This window comes from Hippocampus zosterae, chromosome 13, assembly GCF_025434085.1.
Source record: "Hippocampus zosterae strain Florida chromosome 13, ASM2543408v3, whole genome shotgun sequence".
NCBI lineage: Eukaryota > Metazoa > Chordata > Actinopteri > Syngnathiformes > Syngnathidae > Hippocampus > Hippocampus zosterae.
Genome location: NC_067463.1, coordinates 22,117,279 through 22,131,533, shown reverse-complemented (window position 1 = coordinate 22,131,533; position 14,255 = coordinate 22,117,279). Strand labels below are relative to the sequence as shown.

The window sequence follows — 14,255 nt, the reverse complement described above, 5'->3', positions numbered from 1 at the left end:
ACAACCTTTTATTTTGAAAAACCTTAATTAACCGACGAAGCACAGCGTGTCATAGCGGAAATGACGTCGTCATAGTTCCTCTCCAACGGCAGAAGTAGGGTGACAAGGAGATAAACACTGTAAATCTACGCTTCAAAATTCGTTCTAAGTCACGACTTTTGAGTAAGTACATTCTAAATAATTGTTTGCCTGCAAATTCATTCAAACCGTTTTAAAAGCATTTGGCAGCGACGAATGTATGACAAGTACTGGAGAGCTACAAGTGCACTTTCAGGGGCTACATGGCAGACATTTCTGGGACTGAAGTTACTAAATTATGCCAAGTATATATTTGGAATCAAAAGTAATATTGCAAAAGGTTCTAAGATAGAAAAAAAATGACGATTCTCGTTTTGTATTTTTCCCTAGACTAGAATAACACTGGATGCAAGAAAATGACCGTTGTTCAAAAATATAAAAATAAGAGGACTTTTCCCTGACTCAAAATAATTTTAAGATTCTACAGTAGTTGCATCATTGTTCAAATTTTTAAAATGGTGAGATTAGGACCCCCCCCCCCCCCCCAAAAAAGGACTTGGTTTTGTAATATCTTTTTTTCTTCCACATATGTGAAATGACGACTGTGGACTCCATTGTACCCAAACTCTACCCCTAAGAATACACCAATTGACTATTGTCACTTTTTGAAAACTTTTAACACTGCAATTTGACACTTTGTTTTTTTTTTTTTTAATTTATCCACCCAGGACGTTGAAGGCACCATGTCGTTTCCCCTCCCCAAACCTCAGACCCCTCAGCTTCCTCAACATCTTCTCCGAACCATCGAGTGTCAACAAGGAGCCGTCAGAGCAGTGCGCTTCAACGGTGAGAATGGAACCTGCAAAAGATTTCGTTCTGACTACACCAGCATCACGTGCTTCTATTTATATTTTGGGGGGGGCGCTGTCAGTGGATGGCCAGTACGTGATCTCCTGCGGCGGCGACAAGTCTATGAAACTGTGGAGCGGCAGCCGAGGGACACTGCTCAAGACCTACAGCGGCCACGGATACGAGGTGCTGGACGCCGACGGGTGAGCGTGAAAACGTCAAATGTGGTGTCATGGCGCAAAATAACGTTCTCAAATCGAGTGAGCCATTTTTTGACCATTTGACTAATTTTGGGCCTTTTTGTCGTGCGTGCAGGTCATTTGACAACAGCAACATTTGCTCGTGCAGTTCCGACAAGACGGTGATCCTGTGGGACGTGGCCACGGGTCAGGTGGCTCGCAAACTTCGAGGACACGCCGCGGTCCGTCTGCGCCTCTCTTCCCCCTCTTCTTCTCTTGGTCTCCTTTCACATTTGGTTTTCATCATTTTCCTTCCACGCAGAGAGTCAACTGTGTGCAGTTCAACGAAGAGGCCACGGTCATCCTGTCGGGTAGGCTTAAAAAAATAAAATAAAATAAAAAAACAAGGAGTGCTGTTTAAATGGAGCTTCCCATCTGGTCCAGGCTCCTTGGATGGGACGGTGCGCTGCTGGGACACCAGGTCCCGCAAGAATGAGCCTATCCAAATTCTGGATGAGGCCCGAGACAGCGTCAGTAGTCTGAAGGTGTCCAAATACGAGCTGCTTACCGGGTTGGTCCCCTCAGCCCCCCACTCACTTTTATTTTGAAAGGCAGTGTGCTAAATGACAATATGATTGTTGATTGCGTTTAGGTCTGTGGATGGCCGAGTAAGACGTTACGACCTGAGGATGGGGGAGCTCCACGTGGACTTCCTCAACAGTCAGACAGCTTTGTTATTGTGGTGTTGTTGTTTTGTTGATTCTTGCGTCAGTATGTGTGTGTGGTTTTGTTTTTGGTCCAGGTCCCATCACCTGCGTATGCTTCAGTCAGGATGGCCAGTGCACGCTCAGCTCCAGCCTGGACTCCACGGTTAGACTACTGGATAAGAGTACGGGAGAAATGCTGGGAGAGTGAGTGGCGGCCATCTTTGAAAAGAGTCTCGCTGAGGGTCGGCGCTCTCTCTCGAGTTGTACGTTTTGTGCGGCAGGTACACGGGACACAAGATGAAGGGATACAAGCTGGAATGCTGTCTGTCCTGCAAAGACACTCACGTCCTAAGCTGCTCCGAGGACGGACACGTCTACTTCTGGGACCTGGTAGAGGTTCGTAACAAAACCGTAGCTATTTAGAAACGTTAGAACGTGACAAATGTGACACTGTCGGTGCTTCTTTTGAGGGGTTTTAACCCTCGTAGTCCACCGCTTGCGATAAATGTCAAATGATGTCTTTGAATCAAAGGTAAAGGCATTCAGAAAAACACGAGAGAGCTGAAACGTATGGGGGGGGGGTTCTAAAATGGCCTAAATTTCATGACGTCACCAGCTGATAATTCTCAGGCATTGCAGCAATAATAAAAAAACGTTTTGATACCTTAATCTTCACCATTTACATATTTTGCACCAGAGAGACCCATTATAATTCATATTTTTGAATGCATCGTAAACCTAATGTGCAAACATGCATTTCACGCGATTTTTACGTCAATCGCTTTGTTTTCGCTTGGACAGACGTAAGCATGCCACATTGTTGGGTTGAGGTCATTCCAATTTTGCAACTTTAGATGGCGCCAGAGGATCGCAAATGAGTTTGCCTTTTTGCAGGAGGCTTCAAACCGATGCATTTTACACGAACACGTCCGGTCGGGATTGTTAGTAGGGCTTGGTTGGGACCTCCAGACCCGATTTTTTTTTCCTTTTGCAAAAAATAAAGAATAAAAAATCCCAAAGAACTAATAAAAACTATATATGTATGGATAGCACAGATGCCTCTGAACATTTTGGGTGTTTGGAAAAAAAAATGTTTTTATAACACAAAATACATCATTACAAAAATTGTAAAATGCATAACTTAAGGCCTTTTTAATTTGGAGCACACAAGGGTTAAGCATGTCGTAAAGGTGAGAAATCCGCGCTAGGCAATCCGCATGCTAGTGAGCACAAAAATGGCCAGTAAAAATGTGAAGGACATCCTAAGAAACGGCATCAGCCAAGACACATGCAAATTCATGTACAAAACCACAAAGATGGTATTTTTTCAACAAACCCTGTTTAGCCAATGAAGACGATTAAAAAAACAACACACACATCACGTTAAAGTGCTAAACATCATGTTAGCTAGTGCAAATGTTTAGCAACGTGCCATGTTTTTTTCCTCAGACAGTGCACATGTTCATATCAGCATGTTATCCGGTAAACTTGTCACCTGTGGACTTTGATTCTCTGTTCATATTTGTGTGTGTGTGTGTGTAACAGGGTTGTTTGTCACTGAAGCTTCCTGTGGGCAAAGCGGTGGTCCAGTCTTTGTCCTTCCATCCTACGCAGCCGCGACTCCTTACAGCCAGCGAGGGCCGCGTGCAATTTTGGGCGGCCGAGCCAGAAGATCCCGACGGGGGGGGGGACGCCGACGCCATTCCAACGTGATTGACATCTTCAACGCAACTGGATATTTGCACTGATCGTCGTAAAATAGAATTACCGGTACTGCGAAAATGAACCACAACGAACGAGCCTCGTGGACTTTTCATGTTTTAGCCAGATGCTCAAATGCAATCTTTAGCTGGCGAAAAAAAAGGATAAACATTCCATGTTAGTTAGTGAACGCAAAAAAAAAAATAATCCAGTATAAACAAAATACATTTTTATTTAAATAGCAATTTCACAACAGCGACAGCCGAAACAAGCTCAAAACGTGGATGAAGTTTTTAGAGTGCATACAAAACATGACATTGATGTATTCATGATTTTTTTTATTTAATAAATGGTTCATCTAAATTGTGAGCGGTGACGTCAACGCCGCCGACAGGTCCTGAGGTGGCTCACCCAGCAGCGATGTGTCCTGCAAGAGATGGACCAACTCCACCGGCCCGGGGGGCTTTTGCGTCTCTGCCATCTTCTCTTTCGCCATCTTGTCACTGCATCCACTCAACCGGGACGGCAGTGACCTCTTGGGCCGCGCCATCTTCTTCCGCTGCGGGTCGTGTACGACCCCGTGCCGCAGCAGACTCTGCTTCATGGCGAAGGTCCGGCTGCATCCCGGATGCTCGCAGGCGAAAGGTCGCAACCCGTCGTGAAAGGACCGCAAGTGGCTCTGCAGGTTGAAGGTGGTGGTGAAGGAGCGGTCGCAGTCGTCGCGCGGGCACCGGTACACCAGCCGCGTGTCGGCGTGGACGCGCTGATGCTGCTCCAGGAACCAGGAGTCGCGAAAAGCCTTGCCGCATTCCTGACATAACACTTGCGTTTGGTGCTGCTCCTTGCGGTGCCTCACGAACTCGGTCCAGGTGGAACCTCTGAAGGTGCAGCCGGAGTGGTTGCAGGGATAGCCTTGGTGAACCTTGCACAAGATACTTGTGTTAATATTAGAACTCTGAATGTGGCAAGAAATACTTTAAAAAAGTGTCAATATGTTTAAAAAAGTGTCAATATGTTTAAAACACGGATAATGATGAAACAACAGTGAACCCCAAACCACCAGGTCTTGTGCTCGTGCCATCTTGGGTCTGAGGTACTATTTTGAAGCGAGTTGTGGCGCTTCATTTCATTAAGATTGATATCCGGTATTTGTTTTCCGGGCCGCGAAAAGCGGGGGTTTGTTCCATCTCACCACTGACCTTGAGGTGTCGCTTGAGGCGGCTCGGGAAGTTGAAGCGCATGGGGCAGCCGTCGTGCGGGCAGGCGTAGGCAGGTAAATGCGTGTGGCGTTCGCTCATGTGCGCCTTGAGCTGCCGGTGCTTCTTGAAAAGGGCACCGCAGCCGTCCGCCGTGCACGCGTAGCGCTTGCTCTCTGCCGTGGCGGCGTGCGCGCGGGCAAAGTGCCGCGCGCGGCTCGCGTTGGTCCTGAAGGCTTCCTTGCAATTTTCCGCCGAGCACGGGAAGGGACGCAGGTCGCTGTGGGTGAGCTGGTGGCGGGCCAAGTGGTACGGGGTGCAGAAGGACTTGGCGCAGCCGTCTTGCGGACACGCGTGTGGCCTGATGCCGGTGTGCGAGCACAGGTGGGCGTCCAGCTTCCATTGCTTGTCGTAGGCCGCCGCGCACGGCGGGAATGAGCAGATGAAGCGCTTGTGCGGCGGCGCGTCTCCCTCCATCGTTAAGCCCTCGAAGCCTTTACCTTTACACAGACCACAGCAGCGTTCTTCCGCAGCTGTCACATGTTGTCAAGCCGGACGCCATATCTTCCCACAATCCTCTGTTGTTAGGTGTGACGTCAGATCCTATAAAAATTACCAACCAGAAATGTTTTGTGAGGGAGAGGCCATCCACGTTAAACATATCTACAACCAAATCGAGTCCCTAATGATCTCGGTAATTTTATCGATACACTACCTACTACCCTAACTAAACCCTAAAAAGTTTTGGGGGCGGCTCAGTCGTGAGGATAACCGGTTTCGATTAGATAATGAATGGATCGAACAAATGTACACTACTTTTTTTTTCATAAACTCGTTAGTTGCGACAATTAACGTCAATTTACGGCGACTGGAAGTCTACGAATGTATTATTTTACAGCATGACTATAACTAAAAGTTACCTCGATATTTTAACGATCACCAAAATCACCTCCATAGAAACCACCAAAGTGTACTCTATTTGTTGAGAGCGCACGAATGTCCTGTTTTGAAAACGCGCGGAATTTCTGAAGTACACACAGCAGTTTACAGTGTCGTCAAAACAACATCCTGAAATTATTATTATTATATTTAAAATGAACTCTTGCCTGTGATCAGTTGTAATAAATCACCACATCATATATCAAATTAAATCATGTAAAGCGCGAGATTTCACCGTTTCGGGTGTTCACATTTGCGACAGTGCACAATTTACGGCAAACACCGTTTCCACAAAACGTTCGCATTTCTAGACGATTGGCATGTACCTTAGTGGATTTGAACGTAGTCGTAATATGAAAAGTACCTCCACGCCAGTAAAGCTGTCCGTTTTTGTTTTAACTGGGACACTTCGTCGTTTGCTTAAGATAGCTATAGCTAGTTAGCGGCTAAACTCTCCAGTACTACACAAAATCTCCGGGGAATACTTGTCGTCGCCAGCCTGTGCAACATTTGTAAGTATTCGAAGTTGTTATCAAGCTTAAGCCTTAAAGCTACACACAAACGAGTCATACAAGTCGGCGTGAGGCTGGGAAACAAGATCGCATTTGGGTCATAATCACGTCGAGACATGAGTTAGCATCTTGGCTCGCTGCTCGCTGGGTTGATGTTACATGCCAGTCAAAACGTTTTGTTTGTTTTGCATTATGTTTAAATAACACTGTTGTTTCCGTCATACACTACACATCTAATCAAGGTAAGCATTTAATGCCGCCGTTACATTATTCTGAGTTACCGAGCTGCCAAGTAATAATGGTCAAATATTACCATATCACAGCTATACCCAAATTGGAAAACACTAAGTAGTCACCCGATAATTGCATTAAACCTGTTCCCGTAATCTTATTAACCCTTTTATGCTCAAATAATGATAACCTGTAACCGGCTATATAAATCAGTATTGTATTGATCAAATGATAAGCTGTCCGCTGTAGTAACCGCTGTCCCTAAAAGGCATACGTTAATTTTGGGTTGTCCTGAGAGGTGCACCCCAGAGTTCCTTTCTAGGCACCTTGTGGTTCACTATTAATCACATGTATTTTATTCTTTAGCTCCAAACATAGAGTGACTCTGTGACCTGTGCAGAGGTCTCGTTGCCAAGATGGTGAGATGAGCATCACACAACAGTCAAGCATCGTTGTTGTTATCCAACACAACAAACTCTTATGTTGTCTTTCAGGGAGAACGAAAAGGAACAAACAAGTACTATCCGCCGGACTTCGATCCGGCTAAGGTGTGTAAGATGGTCGTGTTTTGTTTTATTTTATTTTATTTTTTCTCCCTAGTGTAACATGTGGATCATTTGTTTGTTTCTTGTCACCAGCATGGCTCTCTCAATGGCTACCACAAAACACACGCCCTGCGAGAGCGGGCCCGGAAGCTGTCCCAAGGCATCCTCATCATCAGGTTCGTACACAAATGAAGGCGTTATTTGAACAATAAACGATCACGCATTGTTATTGCCAAGAGACAATTCTGGCAATATTAAGACTTTATTCTCATGATAGTGTGGCGTTATCCTTGTTAAGTAATATTTTCTTTCCTTTGAAATGAATAAAATGTTACATTGTATTCTTTTATCATTATAAAAGTAGGATTTTTTTTTTCTTAAAAAGGTATGCACCTATTTTGGGATTTTGTGTGTGCACAGGTTTGAAATGCCGTACAACATTTGGTGTGACGGCTGCAAGAACCACATTGGCATGGGTACGTATTGTATGACACCCCCCCCCACCCCACCCCCGAATATGTACCCTCTCGTCATTCTCACAGTTCATCGTTTTTGTCGCTCAGGCGTCCGGTACAATGCGGAGAAGAAGAAAGTGGGCAACTATTTCACCACGCCAATATACAGGTGAGGGCGAACGAGGAGTGCGGGCGGTGCGGGCCGCAATTTTTTCTGCTGCTGGAAGCTGTAAATCTCCCCAGTGTGGGACAAATAAAATATATCTTAATCTTAATTGTAACCGAAAATTTCAATCCGGCTTCTTGGCAGGTTCCGTATGAAATGCCACCTGTGCGTCAACCACATCGAGATGCAGACGGATCCGGCCGCCTGCGACTACGTCATCGTCAGCGGCGCCAGCAGGAAGGAGGAGCGATGGGACATGGCCGAAAATGAGCAGATACTCACCACCGGTATTTGAGTGACACTTTACGTGTTGTGAGCGTGTGGACGGAATACCGGTGCGAGGAGGGACGGCAGGAAGGAGGGACGACAGAGAGCTGGGATGGGGAGAGCGAGGGGAAGAGGATAGAAAGATGGAAGGAGGAAGTAAAAATGGAAAGAAAGAGGAAACTAAACGTGTGTGTGTCCGCCAGAGCGAGAAGAGAAGGAGAAGCTGGAGACCGACGCCATGTTCAAGCTGGACCACGGCGGGAAGGACAAGGAGAAGCTCAACAAGGCTCTGCCTTCACTCGTGGAGCTGCAGGACCACCAGGCCGCATGGAAGGACGATTTTCAGCTCAACAGCGCCTTGCGCAGGAAGTTCAGGGTAAGAACCGCCTCCGGTTCATCCAGCGGAATTGCTGTGTTGGATGTGTGGCTTTAAGGGGCGGGGCAAAAGTTAATATCCTCGGATTTCTGTAGTCCCTCCATGGAAACGTACTGATGATTTTTTTTTTTTGCCGATTCAAAAGCAAACATTTGCAAACTTGGGCTTTCACTTTAGAAAGCGGTCATGAATATTTTCGCCCATTTTCTCACCAAACTAGTCATTCACTCGTAATCGGTTTATTTGAGGAGCAATGATGATGAAATTGATCGAAAAATAAAATGGCAGATTTTTTTTTCTTCTTAATATGAGCATTCTCCTATCAAATTTATTGATCGATTTGATCATCGATTAATAGTTTAGAGACATTGTTTGGCTTAAAAATTGCCCATTCATTCATATTTCCGCCTCTCGGCAGTAAATATTACCATGCGATGCCAAATGTAGGCATCGGAAGCTCGCTTGTCAAATTCTGGTGCGCAAAAAAAAAAAAAAGGTGGGGCAAGTGACAGGAAAGTTAGAGTACGACCGTCTTGCTCCGCTTCAGATTGAAAAGAAGGAGAAGGTGGAGAAGGAGGAGAAGGATAACGCGGTGAGGGCGAGGACCAACCTGAGCATTCCGCTGCTGCCCGAACGCGAGCAGGACAAGAGGCTTGCCGCGCTGCTCAGCTACCAGACGCCACACTGTGAGTTTTTCCCCAAATCTTCACGGGAAGTTGCACGGAGCCCTTTTACCGGAGCTCCTTCAATGTCAAATGCGAAATCCAGTCCAGTATAAGGACCCCGAGGCCTCTTGCAGACAACAAAAATACTTGAGAAAGTGCAGAGTGATGCCACAACATGGCTGCGGTCGGCCAGGTTATGGCTTTACGAAGTGATGGCAGCAAGAGGCCACAAGATGGCGCCAAAGCAATAAAACAGCAGATTTTTGTGGGGATTTTTTTTTTTAAAGGAGTATTCTCCTAATATAATGGCTTTCTCCTATTTTTTAACCCTGAGATGGCGCAAAGCAATAAAACAGCAGATTTTAATGTTTTTTTTAAAAATTAGCATTCTCCTAATATAATGGCTTTCTCCAATTTTTTTAACCCTGTTCTTCTAACTTAAAGGTCTGCTGTGAAGTAAATTTGGCCGGCCATCTTTGGAGTAACTTTCAAACTTATTTTAGCAACGTGCGCAACAACAAAAGTGCTTTGCTTCGGCAATCTCCAGCGAGTGACATCATCGGTTTTCTCAACTGGATTTTCAAAATAAAATAAAAATAAAAATAACGGAAGGTGGGCTGATCAATGAATAAAGTAGGGGGGAACCTGGTTTCCATGTACCCTGTTTACGTTTTCGCCCCTGTAACGGTCACATTTCAAACTGTCCATCCATCCATCCATCCATCCATCATCTACCGCTTATCCGGGGCCGGGTCGCGAGGGCAACAGCTTTAGCAGGGAAGCCCAGACTTCCCTCTCCCTAGCTACTTCTTCCAGCTCTCCCCGGGGGATCCCGAGGCGTTCCCAGGCCAGCTGGGTGACATAGTCTCTCCAGCGTGTCCTGGGTCTTCCTCGGGGTCTCCTCCCGGTGGGACATGCCCGGAACACCTCACCGGGGAGGCGCTCAGGAGGCATCCGAATCAGATGCCCAAGCCACCTCATCTGGCTCCTCTCGATGTGGAGCCAGATGAGCATTCTCCTAATTTCAAACTGATTTGACGTTATTCATTTTGCATTTGCCCATTTCGCTACGGCAAACACCTGAAGAATGGAAACTTTGTGGGAAGTTTTCCCACAAAATGCCCAAAAGGCCTCCGTCACAACGGAGCGTTTTTTGTTTTATTTTTGAGCCGAACCTCTGTGTGGTCCCACTCAGCATACGAGGACAGGCAACGCAGCAAACGGCAAGAGATCTCCTCACGCTCCTGGTTTGGCGCCGCCTCCACCGCAACCACCCCCGGGGGGCTGCTCCACAAGCTGGGCCTGCAGGGCAAAGAGGCGGCCGTGGCCAAAGCGCTGGGCCCCTCGCCGACCCCCCTCATCCGCAGGAAGTCGGACACGCAGGAGTCGGCGCCGGAAGTCGGAACTATGGAGCGGGACGCGAGTTCCAGCTCCCTGGTGCCCAACTACAGCGACTCGGACTCGGACCACGGCAAGTGAACCGCGTTGACTTATTTCGGGACGCCTTTCCGACAGGCTGCGGGAATTCCCCAGCGTTCCCTTGGTGGTGACGCCTCAGTGCAAACAGGACGGCCTGATAACTTTTGCTCCCATTGCCTTTTAATGGGGGGGGGGGGGACTTCCAGGAAGCTGAAATGGACCACCGTGTACTATTTTAAAAAAAAAAAAACTTACAGGAAATGACAAATTGAGTGTAGTTGGCATTGGATGCGGTGTATCTAATTGAGTGTCCGCCATGTAAAATAAAGGTCAGAAAATTATTTGCCACGTGACAGTCTTCGGTGTCTTTAGTTCCATAACCCGATGAAAGATTTGAGTAAAATATGCAATTTTACATCTTAATATATTGAGTTGCAAAAATATATGGCTAAGTGACCCTCTTATAATTTTATCAACAAAGAAAATACAGTCAAACCTCGGTTTTCGAACGTCTCGGTTCTCAACCGATTCGGTTTTCAACCAAAAAGTTCAATTTTTTTATGCCTCGGATGACGAACACATTTCGATTCTCAAACAAACTGAGCGCACTTGAATGTACCATTTGACTCCTCTCGCCTTCCTTACACGAGGAAGCATCACTTCCGTAGTGAGCAGACGTTTTCAGTAAACTTTTTTATTTAAAAAAAGAGCGTGGTTTAGGTTTTGGAACCATTTTGGTTTTCCAGCAGACTTCTGGAACGGATTATGGACAAAAACCGAGGTTTGACTGTACCTGAAAAATGTGAGTAAGCTGGGAATCAACTTAAAAAAAAATATGAAATAAGCAAGGTTTTCTGAGAAAATTAATTATAATTAATTATGATTAATTAATGAATGCCAAATTGCAAGTATATACACTTCAGATTTTTATTTTATTAAATAATTCTTTGATGAATTAAAATGAGATCTATTGCCAATTATAAAATGGAGGGATCAATTATCAATTAAAATAGTTTTTTTTTTTTTTTTTTTTGGTGCATTGGTTTCGCTCCTTCGCAGGGACTGGTTCATTGAAAAATTGTTTTTATTGATGTATTTTAAGAATGACAATTTCACAATGTAAAATATGTCATAAAAAGGCTATTTAACAGGTGTATATAAAAATATCATTTGCACATGTAAATAAGATAAGATATCCTTTATTCGTCCCACACTGGGGAAATGCACCCCCCTCCCAAAAAAATGAACGTAACATCAAGTCATAGAACTTAATGTCACCCCTTTTTTTTTTTTAAACATTTTATTGTCAATGTTTAACCTAACGGCCCGTTTTCATGACAAAGTAAATATTGCTTTATTTACTGGTCAAACTGACAATTGAGCTGCAAAAATGGACATTTTTTTGTGGCTGTTTTGTTTGTTTTTTGTTTTTCTTGTTTTCTTTTCATTTTTCTTTTGATAATACCACGTGTGTACCAAAACATCTCCTCGGAATTCAAATTGAGCTCTAAATCAAAAGATTCCCACTTTCAACCGACCCATTCAAATATATGAATGAGAAAATGTATTTTTTAATTTTGTGTGCCTTTCAATCTTGCACTTTAAAGGGGGAAAAAAAAAATCAATTTACCGATAAACCATGAAAGCAAAATGTCCAGCTTGTGCAAACGGAAAAGTCACAATTGTGTAACTGTGTTCGGTACTTTCTGCTTTTGTTGTTGAGTCGCGTTGCGTTGCGCTTTCCGTGTTTGGATTTCCAAATAGAAATTAGTCAAAAGCTTTGTTGACTTTTTTCCCCCAAATCTTCATCCATACGCAAACTTTTTTTTTCAAATAATAACTGACTGCCATTCCACTGGCCCTTTGATTGACTCACTCACTCCCAAAGACGTTTTTAAACGTCTTTTCAGACTTTTGGTCCAGAATTGGCTGGTACTGAATGAGTTAACTAAACACCTTACCTCAAAATGTCTTCATTTTTCTGTCGAAAAAAAAAAAAAAAGCTCCGCTCTTATATAACTAAATAAATATATCATCTTAAATCAATACGTTGTAGAAACACACTTACACACATTTAATTAAAGACCACTGCAATTGTCCCCCCTTCAAGTAAACAATGCCTCCCCCCAATACTTTTTTTTAAACGTTTCTTACCTCACTGGTAGAAGGCAACAACTTGAACATACAATAACTTAAAAATAACATAAAATAGACCCCTGCCTCAAATAAATACACGCCTCAACCCAAATAGAGGCCTCCATTTTCCCACCATAAGAAAAAAAAATGCCTCCTCTCAAATAATCATAAATAATAATATGTGACGGCCCATCTCTTCTTTTTGGACTGAACGTCGGGCAAAATCATCCAACCAACAAGCTCATTCTCTGATTCTCCCTGAACTGAGGTCTCGGGCAAAAAAAACAAACACGATTAGTTCACCACCGGAATCAAAGTCCATCATTTTGTTGACCAAACTTGCCCCATTTTTCCCGCCTCTTGTGTGGTAATGTGGGTGGGGGGTTGGGGAGGGGGGGCGTCTGGGTCGGCTATACTAGCCGAGTCGCCAACCTGGTGTGTTCACATTCCACTCAAGTCGCCATGGGTGGACGCAAGTTTCTTCGTTGGACGATCCTGCTCTGCCTCCTGTGCGCCGTCGCCGCACGGGGCAGCTTAAGGTGAGCTAACACGCTAACGCTAATGCCAGCGGTGAGCGGTCACGGCTAGCAAAGCTCAAAACATTCTCCGACGCGCTGGCTGAGCTCCTTTTTTACCTTCTTGCAAAAATGTGTTCCGTGAAATTGTATTACCGAATTACTCATTTTATTATTTAGAGTGGGCGGGGGGGGGGGGGGAATGGTGTAAAATCCGTCATAACATTTTATATTTTTAATTTGTGAACCAATTATTTGATAAAATGAGTCTAAATTTTTTACTATTTTTTATCTTTTTTAGTTATTTACAACCAGTGAACCGATTATTGATGAAAATAAATAATGTTAAATATACATACTGTACATGATATGATGTAAAGTAAATTAAAAACATTATTTACAGTGACTTATGTACAGTTTGACATTTTTTTAAACGTGGAAAATGAATTTCACTCTACTTTAAAAAACAAAAAAAGATTTACCAGTTTAAATAAAATACACGGCTACCTTGAACACGGGGTGACTTTGTTGTCGCCCCGAAACGGTTGAGATGATGTCCGTTTGTTCCAACAATCGATGTGGTCGCGGAGTCCCGCCCTACCAAATGCACCGCCCGCCCCCTGGCCGACACTTGACTCAATGTGTTGTCCCTGACTAAATCTGCCTGTGCACCTTTTGCAGGAAAAAACTATCCAAGTAAGTTTTGACGATGAAAGTATCAGGTTGGCGGCGAGGGCACCATTTTGTAATTGTTGAATTTCCTGTGCAGGGCTCTCAACCCGCGACGCATCTTACAAAAGATCGGGTAAGTGACCGCACTTACGTCCTTTGGTCATTTCAATGAAATGATATAGAAAAAAAAATGGCCCTCGACAGCAAATTGAAAAAAAAAAATTGCATCATGCAAATGCAATTGAAATGACCAGTTGATGGCATCCAATCGAGCAACTGCGTCCGACGGAGGCCATATTTGTCCTTGATTGTCATCATTTCACTGGAAGGCCAAGATCAAGATCAATGACATCATGAAGCAGCGCAAAGGCACATCCTCTGTGAAATTGTCCTTCAAATGTGACCTCTTCAGGATCATTTTTAAAAAAAACGAAGCCTGATGGCACCTCAAAAAGATTGTCTGAAATCTGAACCCACATATGCGGGCTTTTTGAGGCCACGTTTGAAAGTGAAGACATCATCACGTCAATGCACAAAATTGAATGGAGAAGTGTGTTTTGTGTTCTTTTTTGGGGGAGGGGGATGCTAACAAGTCAGTTTCCATTTCAGGTTGTTGAAGCCCAAACAAGTGGCTGCTCCAAGGTACAGATGAAACATCTACATATACACCCCATACAAACATGCATATTTTTTTGGGGGGGGGGGGG

The 14,255-nt window shown here is 44.4% G+C and overlaps 3 protein-coding genes and 2 long non-coding RNA genes across 9 annotated transcripts; 3 read left to right on the top strand and 2 right to left on the bottom strand.

Moving 5' to 3' along the window:
- The first annotated feature begins 109 nt into the window (after window positions 1–109).
- On the top strand, window positions 110–3,519 carry wdr83 (WD repeat domain containing 83). Of its 2 annotated transcripts, XM_052084660.1 has the most exons (10): window positions 110–162; window positions 747–864; window positions 950–1,070; window positions 1,183–1,288; window positions 1,369–1,417; window positions 1,491–1,617; window positions 1,699–1,766; window positions 1,849–1,957; window positions 2,035–2,225; window positions 2,925–3,009. In XM_052084660.1, exons 2-9 carry the CDS (start codon window positions 762–764, stop codon window positions 2,174–2,176), a joined length of 825 nt encoding a protein of 274 aa, XP_051940620.1. In that variant the 5' UTR covers window positions 110–162; window positions 747–761; the 3' UTR covers window positions 2,177–2,225; window positions 2,925–3,009. The 2 variants fall into 2 exon arrangements, with proteins under 2 accessions (XP_051940620.1, XP_051940619.1); XM_052084659.1 differs by lacking the exons at window positions 110–162; window positions 2,925–3,009 and adding an exon at window positions 3,299–3,519 and having other exon boundaries at window positions 743–864; window positions 2,035–2,149.
- Window positions 3,520–3,784: 265 nt separating this feature from the next.
- LOC127613553 (transcription factor IIIA-like) lies at window positions 3,785–5,391 on the bottom strand. Its single transcript, XM_052084651.1, has 2 exons — window positions 4,654–5,391; window positions 3,785–4,376 (listed from the first exon to the last, which is right to left on the bottom strand). The coding sequence occupies exons 1-2, from the start codon at window positions 5,125–5,127 to the stop codon at window positions 3,813–3,815; spliced, it is 1,038 nt and encodes a 345-aa protein (XP_051940611.1). The 5' UTR covers window positions 5,128–5,391; the 3' UTR covers window positions 3,785–3,812.
- yju2b (YJU2 splicing factor homolog B) lies at window positions 4,903–11,088 on the top strand. Of its 4 annotated transcripts, none has more exons than XM_052084656.1 (10): window positions 4,903–5,034; window positions 6,699–6,751; window positions 6,827–6,880; window positions 6,971–7,053; window positions 7,298–7,353; window positions 7,441–7,501; window positions 7,643–7,785; window positions 7,969–8,141; window positions 8,689–8,827; window positions 10,002–11,088. In XM_052084656.1, the coding sequence occupies exons 2-10, from the start codon at window positions 6,749–6,751 to the stop codon at window positions 10,283–10,285; spliced, it is 996 nt and encodes a 331-aa protein (XP_051940616.1). In that variant the 5' UTR covers window positions 4,903–5,034; window positions 6,699–6,748; the 3' UTR covers window positions 10,286–11,088. The 4 variants fall into 4 exon arrangements, with proteins under 4 accessions (XP_051940616.1, XP_051940615.1, XP_051940614.1 ...); XM_052084655.1 differs by lacking the exon at window positions 4,903–5,034 and adding an exon at window positions 5,429–5,530; XM_052084654.1 differs by lacking the exon at window positions 4,903–5,034 and adding an exon at window positions 5,759–6,101.
- Window positions 7,386–7,750, bottom strand: LOC127613582 (uncharacterized). Its single transcript, XR_007966239.1, has 2 exons — window positions 7,615–7,750; window positions 7,386–7,546 (listed from the first exon to the last, which is right to left on the bottom strand). It is a non-coding gene; the product is annotated as an uncharacterized LOC127613582 (long non-coding RNA).
- Window positions 11,089–12,416: 1,328 nt separating the features above from the next.
- Window positions 12,417–14,190, top strand: LOC127613576 (uncharacterized). The gene is made up of 4 exons (XR_007966230.1): window positions 12,417–12,900; window positions 13,558–13,572; window positions 13,646–13,681; window positions 14,158–14,190. It is a non-coding gene; the product is annotated as an uncharacterized LOC127613576 (long non-coding RNA).
- Window positions 14,191–14,255: the final 65 nt, after the last annotated feature.

Coding starts and splice junctions, on each gene's coding strand:
- LOC127613553 (XM_052084651.1), bottom strand. CDS start 5,127: ATGGAGGGAGACGCGCCGCCGCACAAGCGCTTCATCTGCTCATTCCCG. Junction 4,377..4,653: donor GCCTCAAGCGACACCTCAAG/GTCAGTGGTGAG, acceptor ATCTTGTGCAAG/GTTCACCAAGGCTATCCCTG.
- yju2b (XM_052084656.1), top strand. Junction 6,881..6,970: donor CGGACTTCGATCCGGCTAAG/GTGTGTAAGATG, acceptor TCTTGTCACCAG/CATGGCTCTCTCAATGGCTA. Junction 8,828..10,001: donor CAGCTACCAGACGCCACACT/GTGAGTTTTTCC, acceptor GGTCCCACTCAG/CATACGAGGACAGGCAACGC.
- wdr83 (XM_052084659.1), top strand. CDS start 762: ATGTCGTTTCCCCTCCCCAAACCTCAGACCCCTCAGCTTCCTCAACAT. Junction 1,289..1,368: donor AACTTCGAGGACACGCCGCG/GTCCGTCTGCGC, acceptor CCTTCCACGCAG/AGAGTCAACTGTGTGCAGTT. Junction 1,767..1,848: donor CCACGTGGACTTCCTCAACA/GTCAGACAGCTT, acceptor TTTTTGGTCCAG/GTCCCATCACCTGCGTATGC.